At 38.9% G+C, this 23,554-nt stretch overlaps 1 protein-coding gene and 1 long non-coding RNA gene across 2 annotated transcripts in view; one reads left to right on the top strand and one right to left on the bottom strand.

Annotated features, from left to right (window-relative positions):
• LOC114806479 overlaps positions 1 to 16,115 on the top strand; it is a 206,449-nt gene extending 190,334 nt beyond the window's left edge. Inside the window, exon 4 of the long non-coding RNA XR_003754527.1 lies at positions 15,908 to 16,115. This is a non-coding gene — a long non-coding RNA (uncharacterized LOC114806479). The remainder of the gene's footprint in view (positions 1 to 15,907) is intronic.
• EBF1 (EBF transcription factor 1) overlaps positions 1 to 23,554 on the bottom strand; it is a 346,244-nt gene that overhangs the window by 108,824 nt on the left and 213,866 nt on the right. The window contains 2 exon segments of the mRNA XM_029051049.2: positions 10,783 to 10,900; positions 21,404 to 21,485. Coding sequence (XP_028906882.1) covers positions 10,783 to 10,900; positions 21,404 to 21,485 — 200 coding nt within the window.

Genomic DNA, 23,554 nt, shown 5'->3' with positions numbered 1-23,554 from the left:
GGAGAATTTTTCTTCCCCTGTGAAGTGTGGCATTAAGATTTACGCTAACTCCCTGGTTGAAAAGAAAACTGGTGAAGACCAACTTCCATGACCCACCTTGGAAGCAAGGCAGTGAAATAAGGCCAGATATCACCAGACACAAAAATCGGATTCAATTCTCATTCCTGTTGTAGTCATTTAGTCCCTGCAAAGAGGGGACTCTGGTTACTGTTCTTAAGCAGAGGTCCCATCCTTCCTGTGGCTGATAAAAACCCACTAGAGCCTTTAAGCATCCAAACTTTCAATTTTAGGACATATTAGTGTGAGGAGAATTATTAATTTTTATATGAAAAATGGAACAATGAGAAATACACTGCACTGTCTTTCAAGTTGCTATTGCTCGCATTATATCATTATTGCAACACTTACTCATGGAAGGGATCATTTTTCAGGTGAAAGTTGCTAGGCCTAAAGAGATCTCAAATTCATCTACAAGGCTGTCCTAAATATTCCCATTTTATCAATCTGTTGGCCCTTGTAGCATTTAAGAGACTTAGGTATTTCTCTTCTATCATCATAGATTCCTGGGATTCCTCGGGTTTAAACTGAAATTAGTGTGAGCAATTTCAATATGCCATGGGCTCTGATTATTCAAGAAACTGGAAGCTTTCTCTACAGAAGATGTTACAATTGGGCATAAGGGTAGAACCCAGGATGAGCCGAAAGCTCTCTTTCCATAGCAGCCTGTAAACTTCCCGCCTTGAAGCTTAGGTATTTTTTCATGCATGAGTTTCAAGAGTTTGTCTTTTCTGTCATTTGAACTCAATGCCTATCTCTGAAATGATGAGAGATGGAGGTCCTGACACCATATTGTCAGCTTTTCTAAATGTCCAGCTGGCTCTGTATATATTATCATAATATCTTCACCTGCTTGGACTTTGGATCATTCTATCTCTTTCTCCCCAATTCTGTAATTTTCCGTACTCCTTTCAAAATGAATTTATTCCCTTTGACATGCATCTGTTACTCATCTGAGAAGGGGCGTAGGCTGTGGGTATGGCTCTGGAAGGGCTTTAACTTTGAATGAAATGAACATGAGCTTGAAGAACATAGTGGCATTGGTCCTACCAGTGGGATAGAAAGAAGAGATGCATTAACTCTTTCCTGTCACTTGTTTTTCTGTTTAATAATGAATTCTCCTGGAAATCTCCCCCTGTGGCCTGAAAGAATGAATGCAAGTTCATAGGCTATGAAGTTCCTTGCTCTCCCTTCTCATTAAGGTCAGGTGGAACAAGACAGGTGAGTTTCATACAAAAATATAATCGTGGTTTTTTTATGGTATTTATTAAGTGCTTACTATATGCCAGGCACTGTGCTAAATGCTGGTGTAGATGCAACCTAATCAGGTTGACATGGTCCCTGTACCACATGGGGCTCACAGTCTTAATCCCCATTTTACAGGTGAGGTAACTGAGGCACAGTGAAATGACTCATCCAAGGTCACACACCAGACAAGTGGCAGAGGCAAGATTAGAACCCAGGTCCTTCTGACTCTCACACCCCTGCTTTATCCACTAGAACATGCTCCTTCTCTCATTCATGTAAATAAATTGCTTGCACATTTATTAAAATAGACCAGATCTACTTCTGTATGTACAACACCAGTCTGTCCTCTCTTGGAGCTGTCCAAGGTTGGGGGATGGGAAAATTGCTGCTATCTCACACAATATAATTATCTCACCATACGTAGGTGATGAATCCCCAACACCACTCTTGGACAGCTCCATGAATGCTGTCAATGTTAAAGGGGCTAAGTCCAGAGCTCTCACTAAAAAAATTCCTGGCTACCAAACACTGCTTGCCCAATGCAAAACATATACTACCTAAAGCAGTTCATGCCAGAAAACTTCAGGTGGCTCCCTTCATTGGCAGTAACTTTTTTTTCTTTTGCAAGATAAGCAGAGTAGAAGAATAATAAACCATCCCTATGGAGATAGTAATTTCTAATGAACTAGAAATATGTTCTCAGCATTGTCCCTTTTCTGGGTCACTTTTCTGGTTGGTGTTAGGAATGGGTACAAGTACTCATTTACTTGTAACCATAGGGAGGGTTTTTGAAAATATAATTTGTCATATTAGTACTCTGCTAACCTAACAATAAACCTAAAGGAGAGTGCCTAAACCTAAGGGAAGATTGCCTTAGTAATCTAGGTGCAATGCTTCTCTTCTTTTGAAAAAGTATATTTCTAAATTTGAAAGTTAGAAAGCAATAAAGTTAATTCAGACTAATGCATTAACTACAACCTCTTCAAATCTCACCCTGAGTATTATTTCTGGATGATGCATGAAAGGTACGTGAACGATTCATGCATGTTTAATCAGTCGAATCCTGGTCACTTTTTGTTTTTTCAATTCTCAAGTGAGTTGAGTGCTCGTGAACAGTTGCTGTAGTGAGTGGCCCCGGGTCTATATTCAATTATGCAAATAACTACACTTGTAATTAAGTAAACTGCCCTTGCAACTGAATGTGGATGAAAATACTGGCCTTCAAAAAAAAAAATCTACATTTCTGTCCAGAGATTTAGTCACATAGTGTTGTCTCTAAATGTTCTTAATTTGTCCACAGGAGATTAGCACTGTGGAAATCATTCATTTATTAGGTCAACCACAATAAAGTCTGTAAGTTTGCTTCAATTTATGAAGAGTCAACAGGTTCATTAAGGAACTGATGTGAGAAAAAGAAATCTTGTAAAAAAAAATGCCTGAAAGAACATTATTTTTCACTTGATGTTCTAAAACCTTTTAGCATGCTAATGAATGAACTCTTAATTTACGTCAAACAGCTCTATTATATTCACATTTTTTTCCCTTGTCTAAACTCTAGAATGTCCATCTAACTGGAGAATTTCCTCATGATAGGGTCTGAGAATGGTAGACTAGCCTTGAAATACATTCCAAAACCTTTCCAGCCCTCAAGTGTGTTTTGCCACCCTTCTCTATTCCCCACTTTTCTTCCATCAGCACTTCAGCCTCCCCTTGCTGTCCCTCCAACCCCCCCACAACACACACACACACTTTATTCCTAGATTGTGAGCCCCTTGGGGACTAGGCATTTTGCCTAATTCTTAACTGTGGATTTTCCCCAGTGCTTAGTTTAGTGCTTGGCACCCAGTAGGCAGTCAGTAAATACTTCTGAATGAATCAGTGCAAGCTAAGTAGACTACAGTTCTCACCCTAGATGACCTGCTAGTGGAACAGCTGATGGGTTCAAAAAAATGCTGTGGTAAGCAAACCAACTTCTCATATCAGACAGATAATTGCTCTCTCCACTTCAAAGCCTTACTGAAGACACACCTCCTCCAGGAGGCCTTCCCTGACTGAGCCCTCCTCTTCTCCCACTCTCTTCTGTGGTGCTCATACTTGCTCCTTCATTCATTCTCTCTCCTTTTCCTATGGCACATATGTATATATCTGTATTTTATCTATTTATGTGTTTATATTAATGTTTGTTTCCCTCTCTAGATTGAGAGCTGATTGTGGGCAGGGAATGTGTTTGATGTTATATTGTACTTTACCAACTGTTTAGTACAGTGCTTCACACACAGTAAGCACTCAATAAATACAATTATTAATAATAATAATAACTGTGCAAGGTCCGGAAAACTACAGTGGGACCTGGGTGCAGCAGAAACCCGATTAAAGAACAACTAACTGCTACTTCTGTAAACTGTTTCCCTTGATAGAAATGTTCTTAGTAGCAGTGATACAAATGGACCTAAAGCAGTTATTAAAAAATGCACCACAGACTGCAATTACAAATCCTAAAACATCAAGGAATTATCTTTTCCAATACATAGATCAAGCATCCTCCTCTAGACACAAAACTTTAGCTTAACTCTCAATGTCATTAGCAACATCTTTGAACCCAAAGGACAGCAATTGAAATATTAGACCCTTCCTAGGTGCTGGCTGTTTCTTGATCAGTTCCCAAAATCCCTTTCTACTGGAAAACTAAGCACTTGTTCTATACTGATGTAAGTGTCCTATGTTTAGAATCCATGGTTTCCATGGGGTATATTATTCAAGATATCTTGAAAGTATCCCCTTTGTGTCTCATTTCTTCCTTTTATTAAATCATCTATATCTCTCAAGCAGTGGCAAAAACATTTCCCTTCTCATCTCCCAGTAGAAAAAGATCTCTATCTATGTTTTAACATTTAAGACCAGCAACCTGTATTTTGGCCTTGAGACATTAGATAGTATTTATTTTTGCCAGGAAGTTTCACCCACATTCTTTGTGATAAAAAATACCCTCTAGCATGTTTTTCAAGCTCTGCCATACTGTGTTTATTATCTGAAGAAATCTACTAATCCCACCTTCTCCAGGAAGCATTCCTTGATTAATTTTCTTCTCACCGGGGTATATATTCCTAAATACCATCTGAGTCCTTATGCACTCACAGCCACCTGCGGCATTTACTATTCAGATTGATGTATGTACTATTTAAGAATATATTTATTCTACCTATTTTAACATTCTCTTTTTCCTTCTATTTGTAAATAATTGTGTGTGTCCTTTTCAGACTGTAAATTCTGTGAGGACAGAAATTGCATCTTTTATGCCCAGTCTCCCTGGGTCTTAGTATAGTGTTCTGCTCAAAGTAGACACTCAAAACTACCTACCCCAGTGACTAGTACAGTGCTTGGCATACAGTAAGCATTTAAACCCTCTTAAAATCACACCTCTCTCAAGAAGCCTTCCTGGACTACATCATCAATTGCCCTTCCCGCCTCTCTTCTGTCCTAGGATGGCTGTATAGCCCTTAAGCACTTTGATACTAACTTCAGCCCCACTTTCATTCATTCAATAATATTTAATGAGCACTTACTGTGTGCAAAGCACTGTACTAAGAACTTGGGAGAATATAATACAATAAACAGACACATTCCCTGCGCACAACAAGCTTACAGTCTAGAAGGGAAGGCAGACAATATGACTACTGCCATATTGGGGGTGGGGAGGTGAATAAAGGGAAAAAGTCAGAGTGATCCAGAATGGAATGGGAGAAGAGGAAAGGAGGGCTTAGTCTTGGAAGTCTTCTAGGAGCAGATATGTCTTCAATAAAGCTTTAAAGTTGGGAAGAGTAATTGTTTCTCAGTTATGAGAAGGAGGATGTGGGTGAGAAGTTGGCGGCGAGATAAGTGAAATCAAGGTACAGTGGGAAGGTTAGCATTAGAGGAGTGAAGTGTGTGGGCTAGGTTGTAGTAGGAAAGCAGCCAGGTGAGGTAGGAGGAGGCAAGGTGATTAAGTGTTTTAAAGCCAATGGTGAGGAGTTTTTGTTTGATGAGGAGGTGGATTGGCAACCACTTGAGTTTTTTGAGTAGTGGGCAAACATGGCCTGAACATTTTTGGAGGAGAACACCACTTACAGACAGGGGAAATAGTAGAGTATAAGGATATGCATATTAGAAAATGTACCATTTCCCCACACCACTGAATGATTAACAAATACCATTATTTGTTGATTGATATTCAATGCCACTGACTTACTAAAATGTAGGCTACAACACTGTAGCATAATGCTCTGTGTGAACTCTGCCTGTAACTTTGGACATTTACATTCTCTTCTTTAATCTCTGTTCTAAGAAGAAAATTAGGATTCAATATATAATCCATAAAGGCCAACAAAGGCCGATATTTTTTTTTCTCATTTAAGGCCCTTCACAATTTCTGCAGTTCCCGCGACTGATTTTCCGATGTCTTGTCATTATTTATATACTGATACTAATCATATTAAAGTCTAATTACTATATTTGGAATAAGAATCATTTACAATTGTTACTGTGCCTGAAAAGTGCCTTTTCTTCTTAGGATTTTGAAATTTTTAGAGATATTTTCACTTATACTTCAAAAATAATAAGGGGAGGGGGGGAGAGACATGTCTACAACTTAATTTTAGAAATGGTAATACAGAATAAGTTACAAGTTTGACAACATGTCTGTTGCACCTCATACTGAGCAGAATTCCTGGGAGCCTTGCAATAGGTATAGTTTACCAGACTACAAAAATTTGCACCGGCTTGCTCAGTGAGATGCCAATGTACTATATTGATATAATGAAAAAATCAATAAAGGTTTTAGCCTTCTACAGCACAAATGATTATTCATGATTGGCTACTTGCAAGGTGACACATCATATGCTTCATTCCTGCCAATTTCCTAGCTCACAATTTTTTTTTCTTTTTGCTAGAAAACATTCCATCCTTTTTATCAAGGTTAGATACCAAATACTCATTAAACCCTACATAAAAAGATGTCAGTTATGAGTTTGTCACCTCCAAGTCCTAAGAACTGCAAAATCTTAATCTACCATATAAGAATTAGCTTGGTGAAAGACCTCATTACTATAATAAGAAGTCCAAATTGGAATTCCTTTTCCAAGTCTTGGGGTCCTCTAAGGTCCAAGAGTATATTTACTTGCCTATAGACCTGAAAGGTAAAACATTCCTGCCATATTTTTGGACTGGGGAGCAGAGAAAAGAGGGCCAGAGGAATCCCAAGCTCATCTGAAACTTTATTCACCCTCAGGTCTCAGTCGGCTGCAGAATGTATAGAATTAGAGAATTGGTGGGGTGGAAAAAGATATGAGATTTACAAATTTGCTGAAGGAAAGGGGCATTTATTGGGACAGTCTCAGCATGGCATTTTTTTGAGGGTGGGGGTGAAGCTTTCATTTTCATTTGGAAGGTTATAGCCTTTTCATACTGTTCAGTAGTTCATATTTCTGACCCTTCTTTTCTCACCTCCTTCCTAACAGTCAGGCATTGTTATGTGCAGTCCCCTTATTATAATTAAGTCAATTATGCTAGGGTTGCTTCAAGGAAGGGCCAAGGTGCAGAAGACTCAGAGAAGGAGTTTCTCAGCCAGGACGAAGGATTAAAGAAGGTTAAATGCTAAAGAGGCTGATCGACACTCTATTGTATATGACAGCTGGGAAGTGAGACACCAATAGAACAGTTAGTGCCTACTGTAGGTGGGAAAAGATCGAGGAGGATTTATTTTCCTATATCTGGACATTAGAAAAGAGAGTGGACCAAGCATGATCTTTATCCAACAACAGCCTACTGCTCTATTCCAAGTAATTGGGAATTTAATCAAATTCAAAATGCCATTTTTCTAACATTCTTCCCTTCAAGCCTCAACCTTTATACATAGAGAAGAGATCTTCTATCGATGGTTTTATATTTATTCTCCTTTAATTTATCAACATGTTATGTGGTAAAAGCTGTTTGATGCCCTCAAATAAATTAAGCGATTTTTTAGACTCTGATGAACTTGAGCCAGGAAACTGAGTTTTGCCCACATATGAAACTCAAACCTCAAAAACTACATGCCCATATGTCACAGTCCATGAGATTTTTAAAGGTAAAAATTGGACACTTAAGCCTGAGCTCCTGAAAAGATGGTACAAATCATAAATCTTACACTGGAAATAACAATAACTGCATTTGGACATCCACAGTCTAGTCACTCAAAAGCTGAGAAATCTGTGTTGTTTTGGGCTTGTAAAATTTTAACATCTATTCTTGAAACTGCCTCCAATTATTGTAGGGTGTGTTTTTCCCTCAGACTGACATCAAGACATCTAATCCTCCATTCACCTAAAATAGGGGAAAGGAGGGGGGAACTGCCCCTTTAAAAAAAAATGAGCATTTAAACTGCTTGTCAGTCGGCTGCCTGACAAGGCCACTTGAGTGTATTCATAGGCATTTGCATAAACGCTCACGGTGAGTTCACCGTAGCTGCTAGCGCTAATGGTACATAAAGTAATTTAGTCACTTCTCTCAGGCATTCTGTCAGAATGATGAGCACTCGCACTTTGCCTTGTTGCATATTAGATCATTAGATAATAAAGTGTTAGAGCATGCAAACTGACAGGGTCTCTGCACTATCATTTTTTGAGGGCACTGCATCTTGCCACAGGGGGAAAAATAGAGAAACTGATGCTGCAATTGGCTTTAAATTCAGGTAAATACATCCATAAGCCTTGGGGAAAATAATAAAAATAAGCACTTTAAAAGTATTCTGTTGAGTGTTGCTTCAAGTTTCTCAGGGGAAAAAGGACTCCAGTGGCACCCAAAGCCAAGTGTCAAGCTAAATTCTCATCCCAATCCTGTTGCACAAAAGCTCTTCTTGAGACTATGCTTTTCCTTCTTTCCAATCACTCTGTTCTTCGACAAAAGGATCCTATTTCTTAGTGATAGTCCCTTTTGAACTAAGATGGGAATGAGAATTCTATTACTATCCAAATCCACTGATGTGGATTTCTTTTCTGACTGCCTTTTATATATCATGTATGTATAATTTAGAAGAGAAAAACACCACCACCCCTTGGCTCACCATAAATATCACACTCCTGAAGACTCAAGTATTTGTGAATGAAAAAAGCAATAATTATTATAAGCCACACACTTCTAAGCTTCACTCTATTTTTACTGCGTAAGACTGAATGAAATAGATTTGACTTTGTCAGCCATTGCACTTGAAATACGGAGGTATTTATTTGAATGCTGGGTTTCTAAACCTTCAGGTAATACAAGGAGCGCTATGTGTGGATGTAAACTATGATCTCTATTTCTACTTATATGAAGAAAGATGAGCCACCAAGGGAAATTTCCTTCTGCAGTCTGACAAGCAGGACATAAATAGGAATGCGTTGAGTAGCCCCAAAATAATTCAGACTACCTGCAAATGAGGTGGTTAAATGAAGAAAAGAGCTGCAAGATGCTTTTGCTGGTCTCAAGAGGAGAAAATATTTTTTAGGCTTGCTGTTCAACACCTCTATGCTACAGGATGATACTGTAACTCCAGGTTAAAAACTGCCATTGTCCTAAAGGCCCACTGCAATTAAAATGAATTAAATGGACAAATCTATTGTCACATAACTCCCCCAAATAATATTACATTAGGGGAAAGGATATTTGTGTCTCAGCTTGAAAGCTACAACTGAGTGGGTGGGTATATTGTGGTTAGATTATTCAGACAACAGGGAATAAAAGAAACAGATTTCTAATGCTCCTGAATGCAGGTAAAGATTCAGGAATAATATTTGTTGAGGGACAGGATTTCAATAACTGAAGGAAAGACTCCAAGAGACAAGAAGCCCTGACTGACATTGCTTACATCTTGAAAACAACTGTCTAGGAGCTAAATACTGTAGTACTCTGCCCATTTTATAAATGGAAAACCGAGTCAAAGAGGTGAAGTTATTGTTCCTAAAGCCAACTAATGTCTGGTGTCTTACCAGAAATAAGGTTTCTCTGTCTTACAATGCTGTGCATACCTCATCTACCATGTTCTCTTTCAGTTTTCAACAACAATTACTGCAGTATTTGTTTAATCATTCACTGTGTATTAAGCACTCTAATAAACACTGGAATGGGTACAAGATTAATCAGGTTGGACAGAGTTTCTGGCCAGAAACTGGGCTCACATTCTAAGTAGAAGAACAGGTATTGAATCCCCATTTTACATAGGATCCGCATTTTACAGAGGACCCCCAATTCCCCATCCCCAGAGGATCCCCATCCCCAGAATCCCCATTTTACAGAGGATGAGGAAATTGAGGCACAGAGAAGTTAAGTGACTTGACCAAGGTCACATAATAGGAAAGAGGCAGAGGCAGAATTAGAACCCAGGTTCTCTGACTCCCAGGCCCTTTCTCCTTCCACTAAGTCACAGCTGTGTGGCTTTCATCATTCTAGAGGCCTAATAGTCAAATAATTCTAGATACATTAAAAAGTCAAGGTAACTGTAAGTATGAGGAGAAAGCTAATTTTAAGGAACAAAAATAGAAATGGAAAATGAACAGGTGTTCAAGTAGCCTCCTGCAAACGGCAATATCTAACAATCCTATTGAAACTATAAAATAAGCAGCTTTTAAAAGATGATAGTTTACTCTTAAGAAGTCTGTAAAACTGGATGTAGAGAAGTATCTCTCCTAAGAGTTTTATATCTATCTGACTAATTAATAAAAGCTATAGTTTGCACATTCCTTAAGGGGAAAAAAGGGCAAAAATTATGGTAGTGAGTTGTTTATTGCACTGGGACACTGGCAGCAGAAAAAATGTTTTACCTAAGGAGTTATAGCACAGAGCAGCCTATGGCCCATGTTAAGCTTAAATAAATGATATACAAATTTATGCTTATTTACATTTTTAAAAGACATCACTGAAGTAAACTTTGCTAGGTTAGTGGAAGCAACACAGAACAAGGGGTTTGGATTTCCTGTGAAGTTTGGCAGTCACTTATTCTAGAAACTTTGCCATTCTTTTATCACATAGGAATTTATAAATATGCCTGCCTAATTCACAGTTTCTCTCAGTGGCACTCACTTTCCTTGAGACAAATTTTATCTGGTTTCTACTAGCCCTTTGAAAAATGTCACTGATTACAAGGCTACCCAGGACAAATATTGTCTTTTCAAAAAAGATCCATAGAGAAGCATATCTACAATTGCCAGGACAAATGGCCATGAAATAAAGCTAGAAGACTGGGAGGGAAGTATCCCTAGTTTTAATTAGGAGTCATCAATTTATGAAGGAGAACAAAACAGGACATCAATTTGCTTAATGGACAATTTGAAATTTGAAAGGTGGGGGAGGGAAAGAGAGAAAGAGAGAGGGAGAGAGAGAGAGAGAGAGAGAGAGAGAGAAAGGGAAACCAAATAAATTCACATTTTAAGAAGCAATGTCGACCAATGAAAATGATTTGCCTACCATGTTCCAGATAAGAAGGCGTACCTTCAGAGGGGTCGAGCCTACGAGCCCTCCGCCCGTGCTTGGAGTTATTGTGAACAAACATATTATCTGAGACCGCCAGGACATGGCCATCCACATTGACTGTCGTAGACACCACAACCTGGAGCCACAAGAGAGAATGAACATTTTAATATAAAAGCATCGAGGGTAATAAACACAAGTTAAATAAATAACAGCTGGGAGCTGAAGAAAATTGCATAGCTATTTCACATAATAACTGGTGCTTATGCTGTACAAATCTAACAAGAGAACCCATTGATGAGTGGGCCTTTGGCATGGAAAGCTTTTGATGCAGTTTAAAGTAAAATTGCACAGTTTATAGTTACAAGCAGAGGAACACTGTTAACCATAATTTGAACAAGAGTATCCTTATTAACATTTTTTATACAAGGGAGGTTGTGTTTCACCTAAATTACTCTTCAGTTTAGACACTGAAGTAGATAGTGCTGTTGATCTTGCAAATAAAAACCATTGAATTTTTTTTTCTGCTCTCAAACAAATAATGTTGGGCTGAGCAGGATGGGGGAACTGAAAGGGGTGGTTTAGCAAAACAGCTTTTCTTCTGAGCATTTTCCCTCTGCCTTCAGTCATGACTCTATCACATTTCATAGAGTTAAAATTCTCCCAGCTTGACCTTTTTTTTTATGGTATTTGTTAGGCACTGTGCTAAGGACTGCGTTAGTTACAAACTAATCAAGTTGGACACAGTCCACGTCCTACATGAGGTTCACAATGCTAAACTCCATTTTACAAATGAGGTAACTGAGGCACAGGGAAGGTAAGTGACTTGCCCAAGGTCACTCAGCAGACAAGTGGCCAAGCCGGGATTAAAAACCAGGTCCTCTGACTCCCAGGTCCATGCTTTAATCACTAGACCCGTGTCTTAATGTGAGGTGTGGTGTCACCAGCCTGACTGAAGTGAAGAAGGCCCACCTATTTCCCTCCATACCTGATGGTGCTGCCTGTTTGCCAAAGAGGTGGCAGAAGCATATGTTGCCTTGGAGAACTTTGAGCAAAACAATAAGAAGGAATGACCTACACTTCTCCTTATATTAAATGGAAAAACGGATTAAAACTGAAACCCACAGAGATATGTTTATTCATGCGACCTCTTACAACCAAATATAATAATTGTCTGTTAATTGCAGTTTCAGCTCCCACCTCATGCTTCAACATGTGAAACAGCAATCAGCCAGCTCCCGTTTAATCCACCTATTATGTTGACTAATTAACTTTGCTCGACAGTTTATTTCTTCCTCCATTATCAGCCCCTGTCAGCCGTGAGCACACTGCTGCAAGGGGGAACCTCGGGCTCTTTGATTGATCACCGATAGATTGACATGCAGATTAATTTAATTAGAATCACCTCACTTGAGAAATGAAAGACAATGGCAGAGGGGCTAATAGATCTGCTCTCATAATGAGGCAAGCCTCCAGAGCCAAGGCTGAGGATTTCTGATTTATTTTGCAGAATTCCCCAGATGCTTTGAAAGGCTCTTGCTTTAATTGTTCTTGGTTTTGAGAGGCTTTAGCCTCTGAAGAGGTGAAATGCTTTACAAGGGTTTGGCAAACACCGTTCACCCTCTCTGAGGAACCTCCATCTCAAAGTTGGCCAAAAACGGGCACTTCAATGATCCCTCGCTACATTTCAATTTTCTCTCCTGAATTGGGCACATTCGACACGAAACTTTGGACTCTAGCCTACTACTGGCAGTTGTTATCACTCCCATTTCTGTCACCCAAAACATTGAACACATAAAGAAAAATTAAGGAAAAACAAAGGCCCAAATCAGGCTATTTAACAAATCTGAAATGAGAAGTTGTAAGAAAACAAATGCCTTTCATCCAGAGTTACTCACAATGATATCCCGAAGTCAATCTTTTGTTCATGTATCATATTTAAATGCAAAGTGGATGATTCAGAGGGCTTGCAAGGCCCTACGTTATTCTGCTTAGTAATTTAGATATCCAAAATTCCAACAAGATAGCTCATTCATGTAAGTACAAAATTTAAAGAATCAAAAACCAAAGCAGTTCATCACTTCATCATTCTGAATTTACTAAGGAACACACGGAGTAGTACTATTCTTCATTTGCAACCTCATTTTTTAAAATTACACGGAATCCACTAGTATTCCCTTAAGAAATTAAAAGGAAAAAGACTAGAAACATTGTTGGAAAATCTACACTGTTTGACAAAACATAAAGCTATTTTCCCTCTTTATAGAATTGGCTGATGCTAAATTATATAACATTCCTACTCATGTCTTTAAAATAATTTTGGTTTACTATAAATATCACACTACAATGGTCTTCGGAGTCGTTAGCAGAAGAAACTATAAAAGGAATCCCCAACAGTAGCTGTTTCCAGTGTCAGGAAATAAAGAAAGTGGTTACTCAGTGTGTCTGTCTTAAAAAAAAAAACAAAAGCCCAAAAACGATTATTCAGAGTGCACCTGTACGGCAAGCACACACAAGAGCTGCAGACTTAATTCTTAAAATAGCTAATATCTCTAAAAGAATTCCAATTTTGACATATTTTATAGAATCACTGAATTTACAACTTTAAACACTAATGTAGCAGCACAGATGAGAAGTAGAGTGGCCTAGTGGAAAGAGTATGGGCCTGGAGTCAGAGGATTTGGGTTCTAACCCATGCTCTGTCATTGGTGTGCTGTGTGACCTTGAGCAAGTAACTTAATTTCTCAGAGCCTCAGTTTCCTCAACTGTATAATGGGGATTAAATACCTGCTTTCCCTTCTCCTTAGGCTGTGAGCCCTACATGGGACAGGGACTGTGTCTGACCTAATTAACCGCTACCTACCCTAGTGCTTGGAACAGTGTTTGACACATAGTAAGTGCTTAAAAAAATCATAAAAATAAAAATAGAATTTAAAAAATGCCCAAACTAAAACATCTTATTTGTTTATTTAAACAGAGTGATCGCTACATAATTATATCTTCAATTGTGTGTGTGTGGATATAGAGGTGTAGATATGTATATATGGAGATGTCCAGGCATCATATATTTATATATATTTATATATGATGCAATTAATTAGTTTCAATTACCTCAAAATGGAAGACTTTTATCACTTTGATTTTGAATGACTACGATGTATTTAGATTAGAGCTGAGGTAAAAAATTAACTCACAATATAAACTGTAAAATTAACAGTGAGCTAAGTTATCCTTCTAAAACAGACCAGAGCAGGAGGGAAAAGGCCAACAAGAACTTTTTTTTAATGGCATTAGTTAAATGCTTACCATGGACTAAGTCCTGGATAGATACAAGATAATCAGGCTGGGCATAGTCCATGCCCAGTATGAGGCTCACAGCTTAAATCCCCACTTTACAGATGAGATAATTGAGGCACAGGTAAGTGAATTGCTCAAGGTCACACAGCTAACAAGTGGCAGAGCCAAAGCTAGAACCCAGGTCCTTTGACTCCCAGGCCTATGTTATGGCATGCTGCTTCTAAATAATTATCAACTTCTAGATGATGAATCAGGGACTGATGCATAAATTACAAGGAATAAAAATCTGCAATATTTCCCAATTTTGTAAATAAAACACCAACTTTAACATGACCTTGGCAAACATAGAAAATGACTTTAATTTGGGACTCCACCTCTATGGTTTATTAATCTGTATTCTATACAACATTTTTTGTTGTTGGGAGAAAAAGACACCTAGAAACACACTTTCCTTTCTTATAAAAATAGCACTTTAATTTATGGAACCAAGACTACAGTCCCCTAGACTGTAAGGTACAGTGGGTACAGAATGTGTTTCTTGTTATATTGTACTTCCCCATGCACTTAGTAAAGTGCTTTGCACACAGTCAGTGCTCAACAAATTCAGTTGAATGATTTGTCAAGATTTCCAAATTAAAATCTCCTAAATCAGGGTTAGGTTTTGTATGAATTTATTTGGGGGCTTCTCCTTGTCTATGTGAAATGAGCATCACATGACTTCATTTTGAAAGACAAACCATTGAGATTTTTCACCTGATAAACACCAAGTATACTCCCTGTGATTTCAGCTTTCTTACAAATGGAAGTGAGTCAATCCTCTTACGTCTGCAGCTTGCCACACACAGGAGTTTAGAAGACAGCACGTGGAGGTAAAAGGAAAGTGCCAGCCACTAAAATGAATTAAGGTCCTTTTTATACCTGTCCCCATTTTTGCATCTTCTCTTTGGGTTTTCAATTCTTTTTCAGGCAACATTGCCTTTGCTTTGCACTAGATTTTGTGACCAGGAAGAAATGGTCATTTAGTCTTCAAGAGTTGAGAGACCCATTCTTCATTTGGTTTGTGGGTTTCAAGAGCTGCTTTTGTTCTGATGGGAGTTTAGGTCATTTCGTGCATCTCAGCCTTAGTTGCTCCCCGCTTTTTTCCCTCTCTCTAAGGCAGAGGACCTTGCATGTCCTATCTACATTATCTAGGATTCATGAAGCATAACTTCTGTCTCATGTGCAGTTTTGCAGTAAGACACAAGTGGCTACAATTCAAATACGAGTGGCAGTATCATATTAACACGAGTTAGTGGCTTGTGCTGAAGTAGAGGTTATGGTAGAGGCATTAAAGAGTGCTGAAATATATGTCTTTCTGCATTTCAATAATAAATCAGTTGTGTGGGTGGATGAGATAATAATTTACCCTTAGGGGTTTTTTTACATATTTTAATTTGGAATCTCATAGGCTTTAAACAAACAAAAACTAATCAATCAATGGCATTTACTGAGCACTTACTACGTGCAAAGCACTGTACTAAGAGCTTAGAAGAGTACAGTAGAATAAATAGACACATTCCCTGCTCATAATGAGCTTAATTCAATTGCTATTTCATTCTGAGTGAACAAAAAGAAATTCTTGATTTTTCAATATGGATATAACTCAATACCAGATTTAATTTGAATGGAGGAAATTAGCCCTGATTTTAATCTGTAATGTGTTTCAATCACTTTTGGTTTTGTTCTTTCTAATTTGAATGTGAATTTAGTAAGTACACAAAAAAGGTAGAAAAGGCCCAGGTTTCTAACCCAGAATTGCCAGAATTCTGCATATTCGAATACCCCATATTCCCAAATTTTGTTTTCACAGACAGTTCTGTTTTTACAAACCCTGCCTCACCACAGGAGAGAAGAGAGGGTGAAGATGGCCTGCACCTGGTGTCCTACACTCTCAAAATTGAAGTCAACTACCTCAAAATGCAAGAAACTGTGAAAATTACAACCTCACCTAATAATAATAATAGTAATAATTATGGTACTTGTTAGGTGCTTACTATATGCCAGACACTGTAGAGAAGCAGCGTGGCTCAGTGGAAAGAGCCCGGGCTTGGGAGTCAGAGGTCATGGGTTTGAATCCCGGCTCTGCCACTTGTCAGCTGTGTGACTGTGGGCAAGTCACTTAACTTCTCTATGACTCAGTTACCTCATCTGTAAAATGGGGATTAACTGTGAGCCTCAAATGGGACAACCTGATTACCCTGTATCTACCCCAGCACTTAGAACAGTGCTCTGCACATAGTAAGCACTTAACAAATACCAACATTATTATTATTATTACTAAGTACTGGAGTAGATTCAAGATAATCAGGTTGGATACAGTTCTTGTCCCACATGAGGAAACTGAAGCTTAGAGAGGTAAAATGACTTGCCTAAGATCACCTATTCCCTCTTTCTCATTTTTCAGGAAGACTACTCTGCCAAACTAGAACTCTTTTTTATTTTTCTGGCCCTGGGTTCCTCCCTCACTTTTACCAAAATGTGCCCATCTGAAATCTCAAAATGTGCTTTGCAATACAGTTGCTGAATTCCTATGTCTAACTATCATTTGCCCTGATAAACGTGAACTGAAGCATTCAATGGAGAAGGATCTGGAAAATGACACCTGGGGTAAATATCCCAGGAACTAAAATCTAGAGCAAGGGAGGGTAGAAGAATGAAACTCAGATCAAGTAAACATAACGAATGCAAAGGAGGGTAGGAGGAAGAAAAGTGAAACTTCAAAGCCTTAAGCCAGATCTATAATACATAGAAAATTAAACAGTGGCCTATTCCATATCTTTTTTTTTTCCTAAAAACAAAACAGGATTTTTGTTTTTAGGTTAGATTAGCAAGGCAGTTGTTGTAGTTTATATGAACAGAAGCCAGAATTTGCCACCTCTCTAGCAAACTAAATTAAGACTAATGTCCTTGGTCCCTCCGACCTCTTCCTACTCCTCATATGCCCTTCCTCTCCTTCCCTCCCCCTTTAGGTATTTTACATTTTCTTTAATGGCAGCAGTACTTAATATAGAAAAGTACTTACTCTAAATGCAGACTAACCACTCTTCAAAGACATTTCATAAAGATTCCTTTTCTATGATCCATACTTTCTGCCGGTGCATGGCATTAGGCCCATGCCAAGTTATTTACTTGATCAGTCATAATGGCTTAATACATCAGGTTCAAAATCCACCTTTTATATTTACATGTTATGTGAGTAAATGTTGAGTTCTGAAACCATCGTTAGAGCAGCTTTTAGTATAATTAATCTGTGTGGTGTTCCTTGGTGTTGCGCTGTATAACCAAGTTGATTTGGTCCTTTGTTTCTGCATTATTTTGGTACAGGCTATAACAGCTCTGCTAATTTGTCAAAATAATACAAACACATTAAAGGGAATGGAAAAAGAATGTGGTGGTGAAAGGGATTTGGGAAAATAAACATCTTTAACTTGCAAGTAAATGCAGAATGAAAAGGCAGAAGGTATGAATTTTAATAAATTTTCTAAATATGACTTAGAATATCTAATAGATACTGTGTTATCTTAAATGGATTTTTCAAAAATTGCTTAAATGTATCAAAATCCCAAATTACTTTGTTTTGATGTTGTGTCACTTTTCATACCCTTTATTTTCTAAAAATTCATATTTCTAATTGCCTAGTAAAAAACTTGAGATTATGAGACAAAAGAAAACTATACACCACAGGGGAAAAAACACATACTAGACATGAAAAAATTTTGACATAAGATGACCTTGAAATTTATTGTAGCTAAGAATTGTGGTGTCTAATGTTATGAAATGATCTGCACCTCTGAACCCTCTTTTTCCTTTCCCTTCACCACCCTCCACCCCAGAAATCCATAGGGAACACCACGAAGGCTATCGATAAAGATTTAAATCTTAACTTGGAATTGTCTGGCTCTTTTCAGGTTAAAAACAGACCTGTGACAGGATTTTTAACATAGTCCTTTGACATAACTTTTTTTAGTGTCAAATAGAAGAGAAGTGCTCATTAGAGTCACAGTGGTTTGGTGTTTTTTTTTGGCATGGAGTGTCTCCCCATTCTCCCCACCACCCCATAATAAAAAAAAGGCATGAAGTCTGCATTCCATGCTGCTAATACCAGCTCAGATGATCTAATGGTCTATTTAAACAAGTTTGCTACCATAAAGCAGAATAGGGGAATTTTAACAAAATCCATTGGTTAAAGTAAAGCAACATTGGCTCTCATGGATTTTCTACAAGTTATAATTCTGCTCTGAAATAAAGTATGACCAGTTCTTTGCTCTACTGAAAGTGATTAATTTCTAGAAAATGCTAAGGTCCCACTAATTGACATGACCTGTGTAATTAAGCGGTCTCTGTTTACTCACTGAAAGCTCAACTGCTGCAAAGCTGGGTTTGCTTGACAGAATGTCTTTACAAGTCAAGAGATCAACAACCTTTATTATATCTTACTCAGTCACCTCAAAGGCTCCTGATTGCTGTACTGTCGAAGCATCGTAAGGCATTACCATACGAAAATCATCCTGGATATCCTCAAGTATGAAACTGGCCGTGTGCATGTATCACAAACAGATCTGGGGCAGGCCTGTGCTCCAGTTGGAAAGAACATAGGTTTCTTCACACAAGGGAGCATGGTTTCAATAAGCAGAGTGATGTTACAGAATACTGCAAGGGAAAAGTTTTGAATGTGCATGATTAACTTTGGTTTTTCAGTATAAACTGTAAACCATCACTGGTATGTAAAGAGAGGACTGGGGTTTTCTCATCGCAATGAGATACTCTCCTTATTGCCCACAAAGCCAACAGGAGACTACAATATCTGAATCCAGATTGTCATTAATGTGAAAAATGTAATCTGTTAATCTTGATGGAAATGCGGTTTGAAAGGCTCTCTCAGGCTCCTCCCTTTGAAGGTTCCAACCCACGCTTATGGGGAGCCTGCATAGCTAGGCATTAAAGACTAGAAAAGAATGGAGCAGTACTGAGTTCCCATCTAAACTATGCCACTCATTTCTTGTGGAATGATGCAAAGTCTCTTAACATAGCTATGCCTCAGTTTATTTGCCTATACAATGGAGCTAGAAAAATATGGGAAGGCTTTTTGGGGTTTTTTCCTGCCCTTAAACTACCTAAATTATCTACCTGGCTCTTCTTTCATATCTATTTGTCTAAAGTATTTATGGGAACCTAGGCCACAGAAGAGTGCAGGAGATGAAGGCAAGAACTTCAGAGGGCCAGAGAGAATCAAGTAAATTTACCTCCAACCATATCCTTGAAGAGATGGGCTAAAAGGCTGGGGCAGTCAGAATTGGATTACACCTGCTGCCATGTGAAACTTGCAAAAGGCCAGTGGGAATCCCCAAACAGTGTGACTGTTTACTCTCTTCTGGCTGTTAACCGTGCTCAAAAAATACATCATGTAAATAGTACTTTTTACATAATAATAATGATGGTATTAGTTAACTGCTAACTCTGTGTCAAGCAGTGTTCTAAACACTGGGATAGATACAAGCTAATCAGGTTGGACACAGTCCCTTTCCCACAGGGGGCTCACAGTCTTAAGCCCAATTTTACAGATGAGTTAACTGAGGCACACAGAGGTTAAGTGACTTGCCCAAATTCACACAGCAGACAAGTGCTGAAGCCAGGATTAGAACCCAGGTTCTTCTGACTCTCAGGCCCTTGGTTCTATCCATTAGACCACACTGCTTCATTAAAAGCAACCTCAATCATTGGTGAAACTAGTGGGGAAGGTGGAGAAGGTAGTAAGGGACAGGAGGGGAAGCCAAACTGGGTCTAACGGAAGTAACCATGTTTCTCTCCTGTGATCTAGACCACATACCCCACTGGTGGGAAGAAGCAGAGAGGAAGGAGTGAGGTTAGCTTCTGGTCTCTACCCTAAGCAAAAGAATTCTTGGGAGTCGCCCCTGAGAAACAGCATGGCCTAGTGGAAAGAGCACATGTATAGAGGACATGTTTTCCAATCGCCGTTTGGTATTTATCTGCTTTCAGACCTTGGGCAAGTCACTTTTTTTAATGTTATTTGTTAAGCACTTACGATGTGGCAGGCACTGTACTAAGCACTGGGGTCGCTACATGACAATCAGGTTGGACACAATGTCCCAGTGAGGTTCACAGTCTTAATCTCCATTTTACAGATGAGGTAACTGAGCACAGAATCAATTCACTTGTGGAATTTACTGAGCACTTACTATGCACAGAACACTGTATTAAGCCCTTGGGAAAGTACAACGGAATTAGCAGACACGTTTCCTGCCCATAGCAAGCTAAGAATCTAGAGGAAAGTTAAATGACTAGCTCAGGGTCATACAGCAGACAAGTGGGGGAGCTAGCATTAGGACTCAGGTCCCTCTGACTCCCAGGACCCATGCTCTATCTATTGGGGAACACTGCTTTCACTTCACTTCTCTGTACTTCAGTTTCCTCATCAGTAAAATGGGCATTAAATACCCATTCTCCCTCCTCTTCAGACTGCCCCCCAACATCTGGTTCAGGAACTGTGAACACCCCGAATACCCTATTTCTAACCCAGCCCTTAGTTACTTCTTGGCAAATAGTAAGTGTTTAACACATACCACAATTAGTAGTATTATTTGGATTCCATGTGGAAGCAATCCATGGGCACCAAACTAGGCTGGATTAGCCAACATTGCTGCTCCAGGGTCTTTTAAAATAGTTGCTACCTACAGGTATCCAGAGCAGGTCTGGGAGCAGAAGTGATCCCAAACTGCCCCCAGCTCAGGTATTCAAGGAAGGCAGGATGGGGAGGACAGATGTCTCAGAGGTAGCTCTTACCCTCTCCCTCCTCCTCCTCTTTCCTCTGTGCCAATTCTGAGGGAGATGTAACAAAATTAGTATTTCAAAAAGGGAGGAGCAATTGCAAGAAGTATGCAGGTGCAATTTAATCCAGTCTTAATCATAGCATGATAGTGTTATGAAGCCTAACGTTACCATGTGAATTATTTTTTCAAAATCCAAAGCATTCTTGGTAACACCCTAATTCCGCATAGTACAAGTATGGTGGTGCTTATCGTAAGAAACTGCTGGGCATTTAGAAATGTACATTAAACCTAACTAAACTTTGGTTTCAAGATTTTTTCTGCTAAAAAGTAAATAAATAATTTGAGTTCCTTCTGCAACCTAAGATAAACCAATCCCAATAGTTACAAACTAAAATTGGTATTAGAACGGGAAGGTCACTTTGCCTGGATTCCAGGAAATTCCCCACAGTAATTCAATAATTTCTGGCAACTGGAAGTGGGCTCACCATTCTTTTCAGAAAGAAGCATAACAAACTCACCTGGAATCTCCGCATGTCACGAGGATTTCCTGCATTTTTTAGGCAATTCTGGTTACATTTGAGAAAAAATTTCAAGAAGAACCTATGGAGAAACAGATATTTTGGTTAGTCCTCAAGGTATTTTAGACCAAGCGATGGGTAATTTATTAAGTAATATGAACTGTTTTCACCATAATTTGAGACAGATTTTCAATATAGATGTACCTTGGTATGGGAATGGTTCACAGTTCCTCAGATCAATATATTCCCAAAGATTCTCTAAATCTTCAGAAGAGGAAAAGCTAGAAAACTGTACATCGTCTAGTACTTTTAACCCAACTTAGCCCCCAAAGATAAGGTTTTCATAATTACAGTATATGAGGAATTGGGGAGCATTGGATCCCCAAAAAAACATTTCCTAGACTTAAGAATTCATTTGCCACTCAAACATTTCCTTATGGGTAGGGATCGTGTCTACCGACTCTATTGTATAATACTCTCCCTAATGCTTAGTTCAGTTCTCTTCACACAGTAAGCACTCAATAAATGCCATTGATTGATTTTCTGAATGACCTGTTTTCTTTAAGAGCAATAAAGCTCTTTTCAAAAGGATTTCTCTCTTACATCCTATCTTCTTTTTTGAATTGATCGTATAGTGAAATCCTATAGCCTGAGCTTTGCAGAGTCTTTTCTTTTCATACAACAAATATGTGGCAGAGGCTAGACTCAGGGCTGTTTGCAGTTTGGTAAGGGCAACGTTACAGACTTCTACTATTAAACGCTTGAGAAATATGTTGCAAGTCCGGGTGGAAAATGGTGTCTTATGAGCTGCCCCAAATTGGTAGCTCCCTATAGGACATTAAAAGCGCAGAGGTTCTGGCAGAATGCAGACTAAGGAAACGGTTTAAACATAAATATTTTCCACAAATACTGGACTGCAGAGAAAGGTTGGCCAAGTCTATTTCTCTTTGTAGAAACATTTTTTTTCTTACTTTCCCAAGGTTGCATCAGTACAAAAGTCCCACCTCAATATAAATCTGCCAAAAGGAAATACCATGCCATGCAGTGTGAATCTCGGTTTAACCACTGGTAATTGTGGGTTAATAAAATTCCATGTTCAGAGATAATGGTTTTTACAGTTTAATAAATTGCTGAATTAAGCACCAAAAATATGTATCAGTGAAATTTTTTCAGACGAGAAACTCACAACTCCCTGGCCAATTTCAGTTCACTATAGCGGGTCTGTAACACCGACATATATTTTAAAACATATTGAATCCTATAGACTTTAAAAAAAAGGAAGGCTTTTCCCGAAAATATTTCTTCCAGTGTTATACATCATTTGACTGTCAACCCACAAAAATGGGTCTGTGAATAATAGTGGGTTTCAGATTTCAGGCTTCCTTCCAGAGAGCCAAGGTTTATCAACCTTTTGCCCAAAATAAACTATAGAGCAGGCACCACTGAAGCCCAACTGTGTAAAATAAAATCTGCAATAGACTCTTAGCCCCAACACAAACAAACACAGAGGCTCCACAGTCTCAGGGTCTCTTGCACATGAACACCTATTACTGAGTGGAGAGGGGTGGAGGGTGTGGGGGAGCGGGTATTTTCCCAGCCTCATCAAGGTAGAGACAAAGGACTGAGGTGGCCATGATTAGAAGGTATGTTTATGGGTCACCCTGTCCTCCAGCAAACACCCAGTGGATCCAACATGGTTGCTCACCCACAGCCCTCAGGCACAGAGCCGTGGCACTCTGCATTAAACCATTTTTGTGCGGAAGATCTGACCCTCCCATCATGCTAGGTTCCAAGGCTATATCCTTAAGAGACACATTTCTGCCTTTTGAGCTATCCTTCAGGCTAGGAAAATCACACTAAATAAGTTGGATTGAAGGAAGCAAAGTGAAAGGAAAGCAAAGTGAAAGGAACTTCTTTCCCGATAGCAATAGGTCAAAATATTCCAGACTCAGATACTAGATTAAAGAGGGGGAGAAACGGGACATTTTCACATCATACAGCCTCAATACTCTGTAACCAAACACTCATGCTACTCACTGAATGTGTGTTTTTAAGTCCCTAATGCCCCCGCTGTGACAGTCGGATTCAGATTGTGTAGATGGAGCTGTCAGCACCAACCCTGGCATCTTTAAATCAGACAACTGTTTGCCA

Source organism: Ornithorhynchus anatinus, chromosome X1 (assembly GCF_004115215.2).
Source record: "Ornithorhynchus anatinus isolate Pmale09 chromosome X1, mOrnAna1.pri.v4, whole genome shotgun sequence".
NCBI classification, from domain to species: domain Eukaryota; kingdom Metazoa; phylum Chordata; class Mammalia; order Monotremata; family Ornithorhynchidae; genus Ornithorhynchus; species Ornithorhynchus anatinus.
This window is presented reverse-complemented; position numbering and strand designations above follow the sequence as displayed.